General features: G+C 40.2%; 1 protein-coding gene across 2 annotated transcripts in view; it reads right to left on the bottom strand.

The window, feature by feature from the left end:
* The window catches only part of mkln1 (muskelin 1), a 97121-nt gene that overhangs the window by 48328 nt on the left and 28805 nt on the right, over positions 1-19988 (bottom strand). For both annotated transcript variants that reach the window (XM_033040104.1, XM_033040103.1), the window contains exons 5-9: positions 14474-14583; positions 13177-13369; positions 11662-11739; positions 8496-8561; positions 599-711 (exon numbers count right to left, since the gene is read on the bottom strand). In XM_033040104.1, the coding sequence (XP_032895995.1) occupies positions 599-711; positions 8496-8561; positions 11662-11739; positions 13177-13369; positions 14474-14583 (560 nt within the window). The remainder of the gene's footprint in view (positions 1-598; positions 712-8495; positions 8562-11661; positions 11740-13176; positions 13370-14473; positions 14584-19988) is intronic.

Here is a 19988-nt window from a genome sequence, read left to right on the forward strand (position 1 = left end):
GATCCACTTCTCAGAGAATCATAGTCACACAGCAGGGAAACAGGCCCTACGGACCAACTGGTTCATGCTGACAAAGATGCGCTATCTACACTTGTCCCACCTGCCCACGTTTGGCCCATATCCCACGAAACCCTTCCTATCCATGTACCTGCCCAAATATATTATAAATGTTATTATAGTACGTGCCTCAACTCTATTGGAAGTGCTTACTAACATTTTTCTCGACAGGGGTGAAGATCAAAGGGTAAATGAAGTAAGAATAAGAAAAAACAAATTATTGAAACGCACTGAAACTCGAGGGTATTGAAAAGAGAAGAGTGCAGGAGCATAGTTTGCAAGGAAGTGTGAATACAGTGGAAAATATTGATAATCAGACCGAGCTGATGGGACAACTGCATTATCTCACCACTAAAGTAAGTAGCCCTGCAAGTATGAATTGAGTTACAATTACACCCTCTTAAACACAGCACAACTCCATCAATGAATCTTGATATGTAGCTCGGAGGTATCTAATTACCATCATAAGTGCTCAATGACAGATAAACCTTATTCTACTTATATTCCTATCTGGTAGTATTTTCTAATACAAAACACTTACCTCTTTCTCAGTATCTCTAGATATAAAAGTCCACTGGTTTTCTTTAACACTGTAGGCCCAGAAATCTGCCAAATCCTGCGTTCCATCCCAACCACCAAATAAATAGACTGTTTCTGCAAAGAAAACGTGGTTGAAAACAAAGTTACACAAAGTCACGCATGTTTAAAGGCCACAGCACTAATGTGGCATGCCTCACGTCACATATTCAAAAACGCTTTGTCGCAGTTGGCATCGGAAAATGCTTTAAATCACCAAACCTGGTTCATTTTCAAGAATAGAGTAGGTCACGGTCAAACTGAAATATATTTGTTTTACTTAATTTCATCTCTAGAATCAGGGGAAGAGGGAGTGAATACAACTGTCTAAAATAGGAGATAAAATTGCAACTCAAAAAGCACTGAATGGTTGATATTTCACGAAGATCAAGGAAAGTACTGAAACACTTAAAAAAGAGAAAACTGCTAAATTATTGCAAAACGGAGCCTTATTCTCCTTTGACACAAACTACCATTTCCAAACAAGATTAACTGAATGAAGAGAAGGCAATTAACTGCATATAACCATGCGTTCAATGCTTCCAGAAATAAATGTAACACAGTGCATGCAGTATGGAGACCACTATAAATAGATGACCCCCCCCCCCCCCCCCCTCCCAGTTCTCAAATTCAGAGCAACGTGACTGCAGGTTATTTCAGAAGAGGGAGGAGGGAATAACATAGTATGTGCCAACAAGATTTGTAATTAAAGGCTACGGCCAATTTATATTTGCGCTTTCACATGATGTTTTCCATTTCCTCACTAAGCAACTCAGAAGAGGGCAGGGGGCGGGGAAAAGAATAAGGAAAAATGTGTTTTTAAAGCAAGTTACAATAGTTCATTAACTACAACTATGCCCTTCAACAACATGCTGAGTGTTTCAATTGAGGAAAGGCCTTCAATGTTCATACATTTGCAGTAACATCACAACAGTCTTATTGAACACAAATCTGGCATAATTTTCCACTTCCTTATGCAGGACTGCGGCAAATTCTGAAAGGCCAGCAGGCAACAACTCTCCCCCCTCCCCCCCCCCCCCCCACCCCTGCTCAGGCTGTGTGTCATTTCAATTTGGAATCAACTGCGAGTCTTTGTGGAAGCGCATTATTCGGGCCCCTTCCTCCAAGTTCTGTGTTGACCAATGGCAAATTCTCTTGGACCTTGCAACTCCAGTGCAACACTCTTCTTCCAGCTGTCCATTTTCAGTTCATGTGAAGGGGATGTGGGGGCTCTCTGGCATTGAATAGACTCAGTAGTAATCCACTCTTTAGTCTTCCACATCCTCCTTGCAAGCTTACCAACCGTCACACCAAAAAAATTAACATGAACCTGCTACAGGAATTGACCGGCCATCCATCCTGGAGGCTCAAAAATCTGTTTAGTTTGAACATAGTGTCTAGCTGTATACAGTTCTGTGGGATGCAGAATTCCAGAGCCACAACCCTCAGAATAAACGCATCTGTTTTTCTCTGAAGCTCTCCCTCCGATCTCAAAACGACCCCATAAAGGAAACAATCCCATTGCATCTGCCTGATTAAATCCCCTCAAAAACTGGAGTTTTAGTAATATCACACTTCATTCTTCTTGGGTTGTGAATGAAGACATTTGGTTCAAACCTTTCTCAGAAGAAATCACCACCCAATCCCAGAAATCAGGTGATTCAGGTTAGCTGCATCATGAAAATAACAAATCTATCCTCCATGATCAAAACTGCATTCAGTACTCCTGATATAGTTGTAAAGCTCTGTGCTGGTTACAGCAAGAATTCCATACTATTGCAATCCATTCCCTTGTAATTAAGGCAAATATTCAATCCTTACTTTACCAATGTCTTAAACTTTACTAGATAATTCTCAGTTCTCATTTAAAACATATTAAATTCAGATCACCCAGACCATTGTGTTTCAGTAACCGCGTTAATAATGTTATAGATCTGTCGAGAAATGACAGCAATAAAACCCAAGCCAGATAAAGACATTTCATTATTGATACGCAGAATCAATAGGTGAAGATTATGGTGAATTGTAATCATCACAAACATGTTTGTTGAACGTTTGTATTCTAAGAGCTTTCCCTATTAAACTAGATATTTTGCCTTATCCCCTTATCCAGGCACAGGTGGTTAACTTGGTACATAACCCAATTCTAACCAGCATTCCTGTACAAATTCTAAGAAAGCACATTCGTGGGCGCTTTTTGCTTTGCATAGTTTGTGACCTAAAAATCATCCATACTGGTGCCTGCCATTATAATATATAGCTACTGACTGAGTATTCGCTCCCCAGTGCGCTGTGTGACGTCAGTAACTAATGCTATTGTTGCTATTGGCAGCAGTCTAGCTTGTTTGAAGTGATTCCAGAGATCTTAATACTCAAAATATCCAGCAGAAAGACAAAAAGGTTTTGAATCAAAACAAATGTATCCATCCAAATAAAACCTCATATCAAACTTATTTCTGTGGCAAAAGCCTTTGAATTCCACACGAGAGGAACAAAAAATATCAGAAAATCAATTCAACATAGTACCTGGTTAAAAAACTCCTTTCAGCTTTTAAGATTATGGCTTCAATTCAGCAATTCAGAGGGAGATGGAATAAAAACCTCTGAATAAGTCAGAACTCTCCTTTGTATTGTGAACTTTTTACAATCACCAGCCATTTACCTTATTCCATCTTCTTGAGTATCGATTGGTGTGGCAATGACTAAACTGTCAATTGAGCCTAAATGCAGTGAAGTGAACTAGTCAAATTTACACAGTTCATCTATTTCACGCCACCTTCACAACGAAACTTGCAGCCCTGACTAACCACACATCCAGCAAAAAATCCTCAAACTAAAATTGTGGATAGATGCATACAAAATTATTTTACATATATGAAACAATTTTCTGATGTACATGAACTGTGAAAGATCATGAATACAGAGATTAGACTGACGTTACTTGTCAAAAAGGACAGCAAGTTACTTTGAGCAAGATCATTATTTATTTGCACAGTTTACCCTGGAATCAACAAGGCGCCAGTCGTATCTAATCTTGTGCACAGAAAAATGCAATATATAGCAATTATCATGAAACTCAAAAATAAAAGTTAATATGAAGTTTCCACATTTGGACGCCCCAATTTAAAGAAAGAAAGAAAGAGAGAAAGAAAGAGAAATGGGGAGAGAGAGAGAGAAAGCGAGTGTGATATATATATATATATATATATATATATATATAGGAGGGAGCAGGACAGAGAAGGTCACCACAGCAGCCTGTGCTTCCAGTCAGCTGGCATTTTAATCCCTACCCTAGTCCCACATGGAGCTGTGTCTTGGGACTCGTATTGTGTTCCAACCATACCCAATGTGAACATGAGAAAAGCTGGTAACTCAAAATTTGGTCTACAACCTCCCAAAATGTTCTCCTCTTTCCAACCCTCCATCTTTCTAGAACTTAAAACTCACTTGTATTCTCATTTTTCTAGTCAAAGAAAGAGACCAGAAGAAACATCAGGAAAATCATGAGAGGAAGAGATTGGGTAGATGCACACAGTCGCTTGCCCAGAGTAAGGGAATCGAGGTTTAAGGTGAAGAGGAAAAGATTGAATAGGAATGAGGGACAGGTTTTTCACATATAGGGTGGTGGGTGTATGGAATGAGCTGCCAGATGAGGTAGTCAAGGCAGGGACTATCGCAAGGTTTAAGAAACAGCTAGACAGGTACATAGATAGGACAGATTTGGAGAGATATGATCCAAACACAGGCAGGTGGAACAAGTGCAGCTGGGACATGTTGGCCGGTATGGGCAAGTTGGGCTGAGGGGCCTGTTTCCATGCTGAATGACTCTATGAAGGCCATTTTGGACAAGGCAATGAGGCAGTGATTAAAACAATGAAAGATTAGCAGGAGTTTAAAAATGAACTAATTCGGGTCACATTCGTTTATGTCCTAAAGCTTTTTATATGCCCAATAATCCAAAAATGACGAGCAATGGGATAGCTTAAAAATGAAAGAAATAGCAGGCAAAAGTGCAAAGAATTGAGCTAGGAGTGACACTAAAACCAAGGTGACAATGCATGCGAGAGTTAACTAGCAACTTAGAAATGTACTTTCAAAATAATTAAACATAGAATTTGAAAGACAGCTAATATTTGTAATGGTGATCTTGAAACTGCCAGATTGTCAGATAATTATATCGCGTTCTGTGGCTTTCAGTGTAGGAAATCTGCTTTCCTCATCAATCTGACCCATTTGTAACTCAAATTTCCCAAAATAGTTGACATCTCAAATAATCTAACAAGTCCTGCAACTCAAGACATGAATAATAAATGGTCTAACAAGCACACAAATGAGTTAAAACAAGGAATTTAAAAAAGCCTTCGGCAGAACAACGCGAGCACACTAATCTTCCCAATATTTCAAAAAATTATATAAAGCAGATTTGCCACTTAAAATGTGTTACAATTGAAAAGCAGCTGCTTGTTGAACCTTTCAGAATTAACAGCAATTTAACAATATCTTTGGCTGTGAGGGAAGGAGCAAGAATGTATAGAAACAGTTAGGTACTCAAATCGGCAGGATACAAACAGCATCATTTCCAAAAATCTGGATGAAGTTTCTATTGTTCATCATATTTATAAAACACTTGACAATAGGAAAGACAGTCGCGGATCTAGGTTTGATGATAGAGAACTGATGGAGATACAACATTAAATATAAAAAACAAAGAGCAAAACTGGGGCGGCAAATAGATATTGCCGCAGGCAATGTACGGACACACACACATGCAACACCTGTCCCTTCACCTCCCCCCTCGACTCCATTCAAGGACCCAAGCAGTCGTTCCAGGTGCGACAAAGGTTCACCTGTATCTCCTCCAACCTCATCTACTGCATCCGCTGCTCTAGATGTCAGCTGATTTACATCGGGGAGACTAAGCGTAGGTTGGGCGATCGTTTCGCCGAACACCTCCGCTCAGTCCGCAATAACCTACCTGAACTCCCGGTGGCTCAGCACTTCAACTCCCCCTCCCATTCCCAATCCGACCTCTCTGTCCTGGGTCTCCTCCATTGCCAGAGTGAGCAACAGCGGAAATTGGAGGAACAGCACCTCATATTCCGTCTGGGGACCTTGCGTCCGGATGGCATTAACATTGAATTTACCCAATTTTGCTAGCCCTTGCTGTCTCCTCCCCTTCCTTAACCCTCTAGCTGTCTCCTCCCACCCTCCCATCCGCCCGCCCTCGGGCTCCTCCTCCTCCTCCCCTTTTCCATCCTTCTCCCCCCCCCCCACCCCCCATCAGTCTGAAGAAGGGTTTCGGCCCGAAACGTCGCCTATTTCCTTCGCTCCATAGATGCTGCTGCACCCGCTGAGTTTCCCCAGCAATTTTGTGTGCCTTCCAAAAAGGATAAAGTAGCTTACTCCTAAACTAAGAGTAGTTCAAAGCAGTCGTGGACAGTCTAAAGACGCAGGGAGTGGGTCCATATACACAAACCATTGAGTGCAGAAATCTATCAATAAGGCCAAGGAATTGGAATCTGAACCGTGGAAGACCAAGGGGAGGTTGCTGAACTTAATCCACAACAACACAAACACTTTAAGCAGTTCTGGAGAAATCTTGGGGATAAAATACAAACTTTGGAACGAGTGCAGTAGAGTTTAATCACTACAATATCTACACTCTGAGTGTTAAATAAAAAGGACAGATTGTACCAGTAGAAATGTGTAAAATATCACTTTATGACAAGAGGGCATCAATGTGAAGGCCATTATTTAATGCCCACTGTTAGTGCCCTTGTGAAGATGATATAAGCTGTTGTCTTGAACTGCTGCACATTGCGATAAAATTATGTGTGATAAAGGAATTTGGTGGCAAATCCACATATTTTGACAGTGACCATGAAGGGATGGCAATTTATTTTGTAGGTCAGTCTGACATATAATTTGAAGGACAACCAGCAAGTGGTAGCATTCCGTATGTTTGCCGTAACTATCTCCTTATGTTTGATAGATGCTGTAAAAGATCGTAACAGTTTGCGAGTTGTTATGCACCATTGCATTTTGTAGATGCCACACGCTGCAGTGACGTTATACTAGAGCTAAGAGTGAATCATTTGGGGTGGAAGGTTGGGAGGAAAGCTTTGTTTAAGATGACGATCAAGAAACCTGACGTTATTGAAGCTACATTCATGCAGCAAAATGGAAGCATTCTCCCTCGAAAATTGACAACAGACAATAGGTGCAGGAGTAGGCCATTCTGCCCTTCGAACCAGCACCACCATTCACTGTGATCATGGCTGATCATTCATAATCAGTACCCCGTTCCTGCCTTCTCCCCATATCTTTCAGAGCTCTATCTAACTCTCTCTTGAAAGCATCCAGAGAATTGGCCTCCACTGCCTTCTGAGGCAGAGAATTCCACAGATTCACAACCTTCTGTGTGAAAACGTTTTTCCTCATCTCTGTTCTAAATGGCTTACCCCTTATTCTTAAACTGTAGCCCCTGGTTCTGGACTCCCCCAACATCGGGAACATGTTTCCTGCCTCTAGCATGTCCAAATCCTCAATAATCTTATATGTTTCAGTAAGATCCCCTCTCATCCTTCTAAATTCCAGAGTGTACAAGCCCAGCCGCTCCATTCTGTCAACAAATGACAGTCACGCCATCCTGGGAATTAACCTTGTGAACCTACACTGCACTCCCTCAATAGCAAGAATGTCCTTCCTCAAATCTGGAGACCAAACTGCACACAATACTCCAGGTGTGGTCTCACTAGGGCCCTGTACAACTGCAGAAGGACCTCTTTGCTCCTGTACTTAACTCCTCTGGTTATGAATGGCCAACATGCCCTTCGCTTTCTTCACTGCCTGCTGTACCTGCATGCTTACTTTCAGTGACTGATGGACAAGGACCCCCAGATCTCATTGTACTTCCCCTTTTCCCAACTTGACACCATTCAGATAATAATCTGCCTTCCTGTTTTTGCCACCAAAGTGGATAACCTCACATTTATCCACATTAAACAAGTATCTGCAATATAAAATCTGCAGTCTAAAGAAGGATCCTGACCTGAAACGTCACCTATCCATGTTCTCCAGAGAATTACACCAGCACTTTGTCCCCTTCCCATTTCTCCCTAATAGTTCTGGACTGCGCCATGTTGACAGTGTAAAGACCTAAGTGGTCAGTAGGTAAATTATTTACTTGAAGATGCCTTGCCTTTAACCAACACGTAATATTTATATAGTAGACAAAAATGCTGGAGAAACTCAGCGGGTGAGGCAGCATCTATGGAGCGAAGGAATCAGGCGACGTTTTCGGGACGAGACCCTTCTTCAGACGTATTTATATGGCTTATTTGGTTAAATTTCTAGATAACTGTGAGTCCAAGGATAGACATAGTTCTGGAGTAACTCAGCGGGTCAGGCAGCATCTCCTGAGAAAAAGGACGGATGACGTTTTGGGTTGGGATCATTCTTCAGACTGGTTGCAGGCGCTGAACCCTGGAACATTGGTGGTGAAAACCATAATAATGGTAATGAAGTTGAATATCAATGTGACGTGGTTAGGTTCTCTCTTGCTAGAAATGATCATCACCTGGCACATGTGTTACTCGTCACCTTCAAGCATTGCTACCAGAAGGCACAGGCTGTTACATTGAGTGGCGAATGAAAGTAAATAACCATTGAACATCCTCTCTTCTGATCTTATGATGGAGGGAAATTCAATCACAGGGAGTTGGACACAGAACACTCCCCCAAGGAACTTCTCTAGCCAAGTCCCTCGAATTAAAATATTTTTTATTTGCACTTGTTTTTATTTCATTGTTTAAACTAAGCTTGTGCCATTTTAACACTCGGGTTCAGTGTAGTTATCTTACCTGTTTGTACATCGATCACCATCTGATGGCCTCCCCGCATTCCAGGTCGATTGTCTTCACCATCACCTAACATTAAAAATAAACAGAATTCCTTTAGCTTGACTGCCGGCCAATGGAACTGCTGTGTACATAGGATTGTTTATGTAACTAAAGGCTTTTTCAAAGACAAGCATGAATGAATCAAGTGACATCACTCTTGCTTTGAAGTGGCAAGCCAACTCCTCGACTCAGAATTATTTTTATTCTGGATTAGAAACCAAGCAAGCTGCAGCAGCCTCCATTGGAACAAAAATTGAACATTTGTGAAGTGTGCAATACCACTGAATGGAAATCACCCGCCCCCCCCCCCCTCCAAAAAAAAATCCTTTTCCTTTCCCACTTTATTGTGTTTAAATCACATTTACGAGGGAATAGAAGCAGTAAATTTATTCTTCAAAATTGCGATCCTCCATGTATTATTGGACCTTTAAAAAAAAAACTTACCTGAAATCACTTTGTATGTTAATTTGAATGGATCGCTACTCAATTGCTTCAGTAATTTTCAGTATCTTTACATTGCTAAGCCCCATGCTCTACTCCCTCTTCACTCACGACTGTGTCCCTGCATTCGACACCAACACCATCGTGAAGTTTGCAGACGACACAACAGTGATTGGGCTGATCACCAACGGTGATGAAACAAACTACAGAGCGGAGGTGCAGAACCTGGCGGACTGGTGCGCCAATAACAACTTGGCACTAAACACCTCCAAGACCAAGGAGCTGATTATTGACTTCAGGAGGTCCCATTCTGGAGAATACGCCCCAATCTCCATTTACGGGGAAAGTGTGGAGAGAGTGTCCAGCTTTAAGTTTCTGGGCACTCACATTTCAGAAGACCTCACATGGTCCACAAACACCGCCGCGCTGGTCAAGATGGCACAGCAACGACTGTTCTTCCTGAGGACATTAAAAAAGACTGGTCTGCCCCAACAGCTGCTGACAACGTTCTACCGCTGCATCACAGAGAGCATACTAACGTATGGCATCTCTGTGTGGTATCTCAGCTGCACGGAGGCGGAGAGGAGAGCTCTTCAGCGCGTCGTCAACAGAGCGCAGCGGATCATCGGGACAGAGCTACCAGCCTTGGAGGGCATCTACCACACGCGGTGCCTCAGGAAGGCCCTCAGCATCCATAAGGACTCATCACACCCCTGCCACGGTCTATTTTAACTACTTCCCTCCGGCAGACGTTACAAGGCCTTCTACGCCCGAACCTCTAGACTCAGGAACAGTTTTATCCCAAGAGCTATAGCGGCTCTGAACCGGCCCTAATGAGTGCCCCCCCCTCCCTTTGGACAGTCTCCCTCAGATGGTCACGTCAATCAATTCAGCTTGCTTATTTATGTATTGTATTTATTTACCTTCTTGTACATCAGTGGAGCTGCACACTAAATCTCGTTGCACTGACGTGCAATGACAATAAAATATATATTATTATTATTATTATTATTATATTGTAATCAAAGTAAGGCAGACAGATAATCAAGCAGAGAAGTTCACTGCTCTGTTGTTTTAAGGTAACACCATGAACATGCATTAATAAATCACTTCAATCTTTGAGCACTGTGAGTTCTCATGTCATGTGTAAATTCAAAACAAATTTAAAAGTGAATATTGTGAATTTAGAGCAGAGCTTTCCAATTCTGCAATACATAATGGGCAACACTGTGAATTATTTAAACTATTTAAAAATATTTTAAAGTTAAAAACAGAACTCAAGTGTGATCGTTCCAAAGAAAAAATGCAGGAGGTGGGCTTTTGTGGAAATGTACTCCAACCAAGAAAGAAACAGTTTGACCCAACCTCTGCAGACTCAATGTTGTAATTTTTTATCACGAGGTGAAGCTCCTTCCACAGACACCAGGTTATATGTTTGGCATCTCTTCCAACAGATTTTAACATTGGCCAATGCATTTGTCAGTAATTTGTACGAAACAAAAAGTGAACAGTGTGAATAAACTGTCTGCCTTACTTGATTGCAATGTAAAGATACTGAAAATTACTGAAGCTTATACTATTGTTTCCAAAATTATATTTTCGTGAAATGCAAGATAACTTGTTTGTCCTTTCTACGGATGTTTTAAGACAAGATCTAACCAAACATGGCTAAACACAAAATGCTGGAGTAACTCAGCGAGACTGGTAGTATCTCTGGATAGAAGGAATGGGTGACGTTTCGGGTCGAGACCCTTCTTCAGACTGAGAGTTAGGGGAGAGGGAGACACTGAGATAAAGAAGGGCAAAGTGTGAAAGCAAGACATCGAAGGAGACGAGGGCCAAGGAAAATGTACAATGGATGGATCATTCTTAGCTAGGAGAAGGTGATAACGAAGCATACAGAGATAAAAATGTAATCAAGGAGACAGTCAGGATGGTCGGAGCACACGGAAGGGGGAGGGATGGAGAGAGGGAACGCATGGGTTACTTGAAGTTAGAGGTCAATATTCTTCCGCTGGGGTGTAAGCTGCCTCAGCGAAATATCAGGTGCTGTTCCTCCAATATGCGCAACTGAACATGGAGTTAGACCAGATTTTAAAATCCAGCTAATATCATCGAAACAGAAGCTATTTTACTGCTGAATATGAACTATGAAAAATACCTGCCACGTTTCCCTACATCAAAAGCAACTGCATCTATCACTTCATGAAGCCTCACCAAAATGGGATGAGGGATAAGATACATTAAGGGATCCTTCCGATTTTGTGCATAACAGCACTTTACCCTAGTCTCTAGAATAATTCCATAAATAATATAAGATGCTCCTCAAATATTCATGCAGAATAACAATCTCCCTCCGTTTCACCTGGAACACTGAACCTTTGTACAGCAATGATAATGGTAAAATTAAGCGCTCCACTACATGGGAGTCTTAGACATGCACAAGACTTACTGTCCCCCAAGGTAAAATGATGTTTCCTTACATGCTTGAACTTCTTCGCACCTACATGCTGTTTGATGAACAGACTATAAATATCTTTCAGAAAAGTTTGGACACAAACTTCATTAAATACAACAGGGGGGACGATGAGGTTGGGGAGGGGGACACTTTCAAACCAACCCAATTAATCTTAACAAAATAGAAAGTCTATAAAATCAACATTATCACATTCCACATATTCCATACCTTTGTTGCTTTGAGGGATGATCTGTGTCCACCGGGGCTTGTATTCTTGTTGACTAATGTACTGATTAAACAAACCATCTGCAATTAAAAGGAAACATTTTTGGGATGCTGCTACAAAATGTTACTTGCCTATTTCTTTAATATAGTCTTTGCCCACTCATCATTTTTTTTTTTTGCGTTCGAACTTCAACCGTCTGGTGAAAACAATGAGATCACTTTTGTCATACAAAATGGGTTCAAACAACCTGTGACGGTCACAGACTGAGAATGATCTGAAGTTTAGTTTCAAAATTGTAAAAGGCACTCTTTGGGAAGACAGAAGACACGTTAGTAGATTAAGGTCTCCAAAAAATATTTTTACTGCTGATCACTATGAGCACTTTTACCTCTTTTGCATCCAGAAAAGAATTGACTCAAGACCTAAACAAAGATGTTCCTCGATGTTGAAAATAATACAGAAAGAGAAAACGGTTTAGTTTAAGTTGCAAAGTCCCCTTCAATATGGTTTACAGAGTTGGTGACCACATCTCCGCTATTTCCTGCACTGCTTCCATCTTTTTATCCTGTACAGTACAGTGGAATGATCTAGTTCCCCGGTCCTCATTTCCAGCCCACCAGCCCCCGCATTGACAATTTCCACCACCATATGAGATTCCATCACTAGACACCCTGTTCCCTTTGCAATTCCTTAATCTGCTCTTCAGTCTCCACCAACCAGTCCCCTTTTTACCCAGGCACTACTTCCAATCTAATATGATCACCTCTATCTACATTGGTAAAACCAGATGTACACTTGGCCCACTGGCATCTGCTCGGGTATTGAAAGCTAAATGTAGTAGATGAAGTAGCCTTTTTGAAATGTTACTGTCGCATTATTTTTTCCAATACCATTAACAAGTGGGCCTCAGATTATTCATGTATTCCCAATCCATCAGAATTTTTAAAAAAAAATCACCCGAGCCATTTTGTAAATCGTAGTTTATTTACTGTAACATGTTGGAGCAATAATTTTTTGGGTCTTAATTTCAAGATTATTGCATAACTCCTCAGGAATTTGTTGGAAAGCAAGTGACATTTGGTTTGGGATAAAACTCATGCATGAAAGATGACACTTCCAAGTGGAATATAAATGGCTGTATTTTGACGCAGGTTCGGAGGTGCTGCTATGCTGTCAGAAAACAACTGGGAAGAAACTGTCCCTAAATCTGGGAGATACGAGTTTTCAAACTTCTGTACCCAGTCCCTGATGGAAGAGGGAAGAAGTGGGAGTGACTGGGGCGACTCTGGCCTTTGATTATTTCCTTCCCATTGCATAAATAAAATCCCAGGCTTGTCTTATTTTGGAAACTATGATCATGTTGCCCGTGGGAAAATACTCTCACCTTGGTAGTTATTACCATGGACTCCAAGCCCATGTTATTTATGGATACATTTATTTATGGATACAGGTATCATTACCAATGGCTCTTTCTCACTTCATTACACACAAGAAAGCATCAGGAAAATTACACTCACCACTGACAGCTTTCTCAATCAGTCCTTCACAAGCATCAAAATCGCCTTTCAGAACCAACTTGTCATGCAGTTCAGTTAACATTGGGTGCTCCAATGCAATCTTAGTTTTCTTCTGCAGTGACTCAAAGGCCTCAGTGTAGTTGTGCTGGCGGAAGTGTTTCAAGCATAGCCTAATGGCTTCTTGTTCACGGTACTACTGGAACATAAGCAAACAGTGAAGAACATTTTTATGCCATGAAATACTAGGTGTCCAGTAATGGGAACAAAAGTTATGAAATATGAAATATGAACACTAGTTTGTTTCAGCAAAATAGTAATCAGTTAGCCTTTGTCTGTCAATATTCACCACAGTCCATTGGTTTGTCATAATTTGAGACCTAGTAGAAGTGTGAAAGCATCATAATTTTTAGAGTTCCACTTGGGAGACCAAGGATTTTGATCATGAGAAAATCCAAAAAAAAAAATCCCCAAATAATATTATTTATCTGCAATTTAATTGAGAAGTTTTAATAAACATTGCCTCACATCTATTGGCAATGTGTCAAAAAATATTGCCCAGCTCAGGTAGATTGTTCCCGATGTTGGGGAAGTCCAGAACAAGGGGTCACAGTTTAAGGATAAGGGGGAAGTCTTTTAGGACCGAGATAAGAAAAACATTGTTCACACAGAGAGTGGTGAATCTGTGGAATTCTCTGCCACAGAAGGTAGTTGAGGCCAGTTCAATGGCTATATTTAAGAGGGAGTTAGATGTGGCCCTTGTGGCTAAGGGGATCAGGGGGTATGGAGAGAAGGCAGGTACGGGATACTGAGTTGGATGATCAGTCATGATTATATTGAATGGCAGTGCAGGCTCGAAGGGCCGAATGGCCTACTCCTGCACCTATTTTCTAGGTTTCTATGTTTCTATTCCAACTAGAAAATATCAGTTAGACAAGATGGGTTACAATAATTCACTAACATTTGCTTTCTGCTTCAAAATGACTTTCAGAAACTTAAGAACGGGATTCAAATTGACTTTTTTCTTTTTTTTTGACTTGTTACAGAACAAAGGTATTTATCAAACTCCTTCTTGCATAACCTTAAAATATGCATCGATATTTTTCCAGTTTTTAATAAGCTTTAGAACCAATTCCTCTCACTACCTACACATCATTCATGAGGCATGAAGATTAACTAATCATCAGTGAATTCATTCTAATTATTAAAACAATTCAATCAAAACACGTGAGTTTATTTTAATTTAATTTCTTTGAAAGAGGGAGAACGTCTTACATATAACAAGATAGATTATTCCTACCTTGCTGTACCAGTTAAGGCAAGGTTGTACAATATCTGGTTCATCTATTCCATGTACTTCAACATACCAGATGCTGAAGTTAAAGCTGGGACCCCAAGACATTAATGGAACTGTAAAGACAAAAATGGAAAAAGGTTTTAAGCCCATATGTTGTAGTTTTACATAACCTTAAAATAACAAATTTGCCCATCATTTACTCACTTATTTAATAATTTGTATTAAATAAGTGAGTAGTTAATAATAAGAGGCAAATATATTGATTCAAATCATTGAGACACATTTTGCAGTAACGAAACATAGGATTCAGCAGAGTGCACAGAAGGAAAATAAACAAATATGTAGTTCAATAAAAGTTAGGAAAGAATAGTAAACATTAAGTTTTACTTGCATTAAAAACCATCAAATATATAGATCGTTTTTTGCCAACAGTACATACATTAATGAGTATTCACCTCATTTTCATCTGTTCAAATCCAATTCTACATTATGAAGTCACACATTATGAAGAAAGACATTTCTAAATAGGCACCTTTATAGCAGATAAAGCACATTAATAAATTTCTTCAGTCAGACTAAAAATAGGTAAAAAGATTTCTGGCATTTCTGAGTACAATAAATCGGTGTTTATTATTAACCTAATATCGTCTTATGAACTTTTAAAACATACATTTGGAGGTGGTGCTAATTTTGTTTCAGAAACAAAAGACTAAACGCAATGCACTCTGTTCATTCAATATTTTTGTCTATATCAAAGCACGTTATTTACATTCATCGTCTTGGCTCAGAAGAACCTAATTAATTGAAACCATTTCTCAAGCAGATAATGCTGTGTTCACTAATGACTGACCAGGACAATAAAAGCAACTTTGTTTATTAATGAGGGTTAATCAAATCAGGAAGCAATTTTAAATTTGAATGTTGAAATTATAAATGAGCAGTAGCAATTGTAGAACATAGAACACAGGAACAGGCCCTTCAGGCCACGATATCTCACGTTGCAAGTTTAAATTAATCCCATTTGCCTGTACGTGGTTTATATCCTTCCATTTCCTGCCTGTTCCAAGTGCTTGTCTAAATGCTTCATGAACTTTGCTGTTGTAATCTGCTCCCATCACTTTCCCTGAAAGGACATTCCAGGCACCAGCAACTCTCTGTTCAAGAAACTTTCCTCACAAATCTTCTTTAAACATTCCACATCTCACCTAAAATCTATGCCCTCTAGTATTTGATATTTCTACTTTGAGTAAAAGACGATCTACCCTGTCTGAGCCTCTCATAACTTGATATGCTTCAATCAGGTTGCTCCTCAGGCTCCAATGCTCGAGAGAAAACGATTAAAGTCTGTCCAACCTCACTTAAAAACTAATATATTCTCAAATCTGAAAAGACCTCCTGCACCCTCCCAGAAGCTTCCCAACCTTCATTTTATGCAACAACCAAAACTGCACAAAATATGCCTAACCAAAATGTTTCATACAGCTTCAACATGTAACTTTTATACTCAATGCTCCAACTGGTTAATCTCTAAAACACGAATTCTTGGAGCCTTGTAAAATACTTCAGGACCTATCTACAAAACTACATTAAGTCTTCACCAATTAACAGAATAGAACAATAGAATTCAGAGAGAATTGCACCCGTGGTATCAGACAAGTCTTCACAAAAATGAAAACAGCAAGTTAACCTGCCATGGGTGCCACACAATGCAATCTGTCAGCCACAATGCAAGCTTCACAGTCATTCACTGAGCAACAATTGATTCCAATAAATATGTCTAAATGAAAAATAAAATCTTCCTTGCGTAATTTGCCCATATTTCTGTCCTGGTATTACTTCTTTGAAGATATTAATATTTTGATACTCATCATATATTGATACACTCTTTCTCCATTGATCAATTTAAAAATAGCAATTCTGGGTTATGAGCACTGAAGCTTTACTATTGCAGGTTTGACTGTGCTTCAAGCAAATAACTCCATGGTGTAAGGGCATGCTTTCCAAACCAAAAGTTTGAAGTTCTCACCGAGGTGATGCTCTACCCCAAGTGAGGTATTACAAGCAATGAATCTCACCTTGTTTTTGTTTTAAAAAGATATTGTGGAAGGTCAGAATTAAAGGTATAATGACAAAAGATGATGCACAACATCTCTCACTATATTGTAACCATTGAAATCACCAATTGGAATTTCTTCTTTCCAATGATAAAGTTAAAAAGATGGTGGGGGTGGGGGTGGGATAAATGAAAGGAAGCAGTTGATTTTAATAGTACAGAGGTAATATAAGAAAACAATACAACATTCAATGTGGAACGTACCACATACAGGAAGTAGGGCAATCAAAATTTAGAGATTGAAATACATTTTAATTACCTGAAATTCCCATGCCAAGGCCTATATTGACAACCTACTGCTGCTGTTATTTTTTTTATTTGTAAAATAATCCTGCAAAAATCAACCTTAGAATGTCCTTCGTGCCATTTTTAACTTAAAGTCTACATAATGAAAACAGGTCATTACCGCAAATGAATGACTGGAAACAACCACCTAATGCTATGATCCATCAGCCAATTTAACAGGGACTTAAAAATGAAATTGCATTAGTTTTGCTTCACCTGTCAGCATTACACAAGGTCACGTCCAACATCAAGTACAGTAGTAATGTTGAGTAATCAAGTTCTGGATTCGGACAGAAAATGCTATTCTAATTATTCAGGCTTAAAAGTGTTTATTCATTTATTGAATGATGGATGATCACAACTTAAAAGTGTAATTAACTGAGATTTTCATAAATTATACATTTGACAAATTTTCTATAAATATCACCAAGTCCAGCGTTAACTATCGCATAGGCCGATTGAGGCCCATAGATTGCATATTGTACACCACTGCGGTCCTCTCCATCGTGTCTTTCAGCAAAATTTCTCAACCAGATCAAGATTTTGCCTTTATTGCCACAAACTTTATCATTGTATTGATCTGAAAAGTGAATCCATCTGTTTAATCATTCGTAACACGAGGATCAGGTATCATTCCGGTAAATTTTCTTCAGCAGGCTATTCAATGCTTCGACACCCATCATAATATACACACATTAAAACCAAAAGAGTTTTCCAAGCTTTAATCAAGGATCGACGCGGTTTAAAATACTTGTTCCTTTTTGATTAATTCATTCCAGAAATCAATTTCTATGCATTGCCTTATCAATTAGTGTTGTTAATGTTAATGATCTATATTTCTGTATTCCTGGCCCCTAATTGCTGCATTTCATACATTTAATTTTCTCAAGAGTTTGCAGCCTCCTCTTCCCACCAAAAATGTGCCACCTCACGCCTAGATGTATCCATACCTCACCCAATCTACAATTACTGCCATTTAGCTCCACCTCATCTACATCAATTACAGCAATCCACCGCTTCTCTAGAAAATTAACATAAGCGCAACATGAGCCCAATATATTAAGGCCAGAAAGTGCGAGAGTAACTCAGCAGGTTAGGTAGCACCACTGGGGAACATGAATAGGTGACGTTTCGGGTCTTGAACCTTCTTCAGGCTTAATATACAGTAAAGTCTTGCTTTAACGGACCCCTTATAACAAATATCGATTATAGCAGATGGACCCGCTGATGCCACCATTGGCCTCTTGCAGCTCTGACTTCCGAGCCGCAACAACAGTCGCATCAACAGTACGGTCAACAGCTGGCGAAGGGTTCACTGGTGCAAACCAGCAGCATCGGAGCCTAGCTTTAAGGTGAAATTATACCAAGTGCTGGAGTAACTCAGCAGACTGAATCAGTCTGAAGAAGGATCCTGGCGTTACATATCCATGTTCTCCAGAGATCCTGCCTGACCCGCTGAGTTGCTTCAGCACTTTGTTCTTATGCATATTAACCAACATCTGCAGTTCTTTGTTTCAAATGCATACAATGATAAGACCTTACTCAATTATAGGGGATGAGCATTCATTACTCCTGTTTTTTCTACAGAAAATTTGTTACTTCCTTTTTAGAACCTGTGCCAACTGTCTAGTTTTCAGTTTTAAATGCTCTTCTTCCATTATAATTTCTACTACAGCTGACTTCTCTTCCCAGTCACTTTTAGCTCATGGTTACCATTCATCCAAACTTGCAGACTTATTCGCTGGTTTGAACAAGTAGCTTAAATTGACTAACCTTAATGTATTATATTAGGAGTGCTCTGCCTGGAATCTAATGCAATAATCAAAATTACATAAGCCCAAAGCCAAATTCTCAAATTACAACATGCATAGAATTCAATATACTATGAAAGAGCCTAAATTTTAGTATGAAAATTGAAACATTAAACATTCAAGATAGCAATTAAATTATAAACTTTCCCTGTAAAATATAGCCCAGGAGCAAATGAACAAGATGAAGTTCTTATTTCACAGGTATATTAGTATCACCGATTGGCAAGTTTGGTGCAAGGAGAGACCTCCCATCTGAAGACTACATTTGGGCTAAAAATCTTTCATAGAAACATAGATGCAGGAGTGGGCCATTCGGCTCTTCGAGCCAGCACCACCATTCAATATGATCATGGGCCGATCATCTAAAATCAGTATCCCGTTCCTGCTTTTTCCCCATATCCCATGATTCCTTTAGCCCTAAGAGCTAAATTTAACTCTTTTGAAAACATCCAGTGAATTGGCCACCTGCCTTCTGTGAGGATAGAGAATTCCAGATTCACAACTCTCTGGGTGAAGAAGTTTTTCCTCATCTCAGTCCTAAATGGCCTACTGTGACCCCTGGTTCTGGACTCCCCCAACATCAGGAACATTTTTCCTGCATCTACCCTGTACAATCCTTTAATAATTTTATATGTTTCCATAAGATCCGCTCTCATCCTTCTAAATTCCAGTGAATACAAGCCCAGTCGACCATTCTCTCATTATGAGTGAAGTCATGATGCAATCAGAAATATGGGGGTGGGAGATTGCAACCTTCACGTGGTCCACCCTGTTTCGACTAATGCAATCAACCCGATGTGCACAAACAAATAGATCAAATAAAACAGGAGGTACACAAAATTGCTGGGGAAACTCAGCGGGTGCAGCAGCATCTATGGAGCGAAGGAAATAGGCGACGTTTCGGGCCGAAACCCTTCTTCAGACTGATGGGGGGTGGGGAAAGAAAGAAGGAAAAAGGGAGGAGGAGGAGGAGCCCGAGGGCGGGCGGATGGGAGGGTGGGAGGAGACAGCTAGAGGGTGAAGGAAGGGGAGGAGACAGCACAGGCTAGCCAAATTGGGGGAATTCAATGTTGATGCCATAAGGACGCAAGGACCCCAGACGGAATATGAGGTGCTGTTCCTCCAATTTCCGCTGTTGCTCACTCTGGCAATGGAGGAGACCCAGGACAGAGGTCGGATTGGGAATGGGAGGGGGAGTTGAAGTGCTGTGCCACCGGGAGGTCAGGTAGGTTATTGGGGACTGAGCGGAGGTGTTCGGCGAAACGGTCGCCCAACCTACGCTTGGTCTCACCGATGTAAATAAGCTGAC

This window comes from Amblyraja radiata, chromosome 21 (genome assembly GCF_010909765.2).
Source record: "Amblyraja radiata isolate CabotCenter1 chromosome 21, sAmbRad1.1.pri, whole genome shotgun sequence".
Taxonomy (NCBI): domain Eukaryota; kingdom Metazoa; phylum Chordata; class Chondrichthyes; order Rajiformes; family Rajidae; genus Amblyraja; species Amblyraja radiata.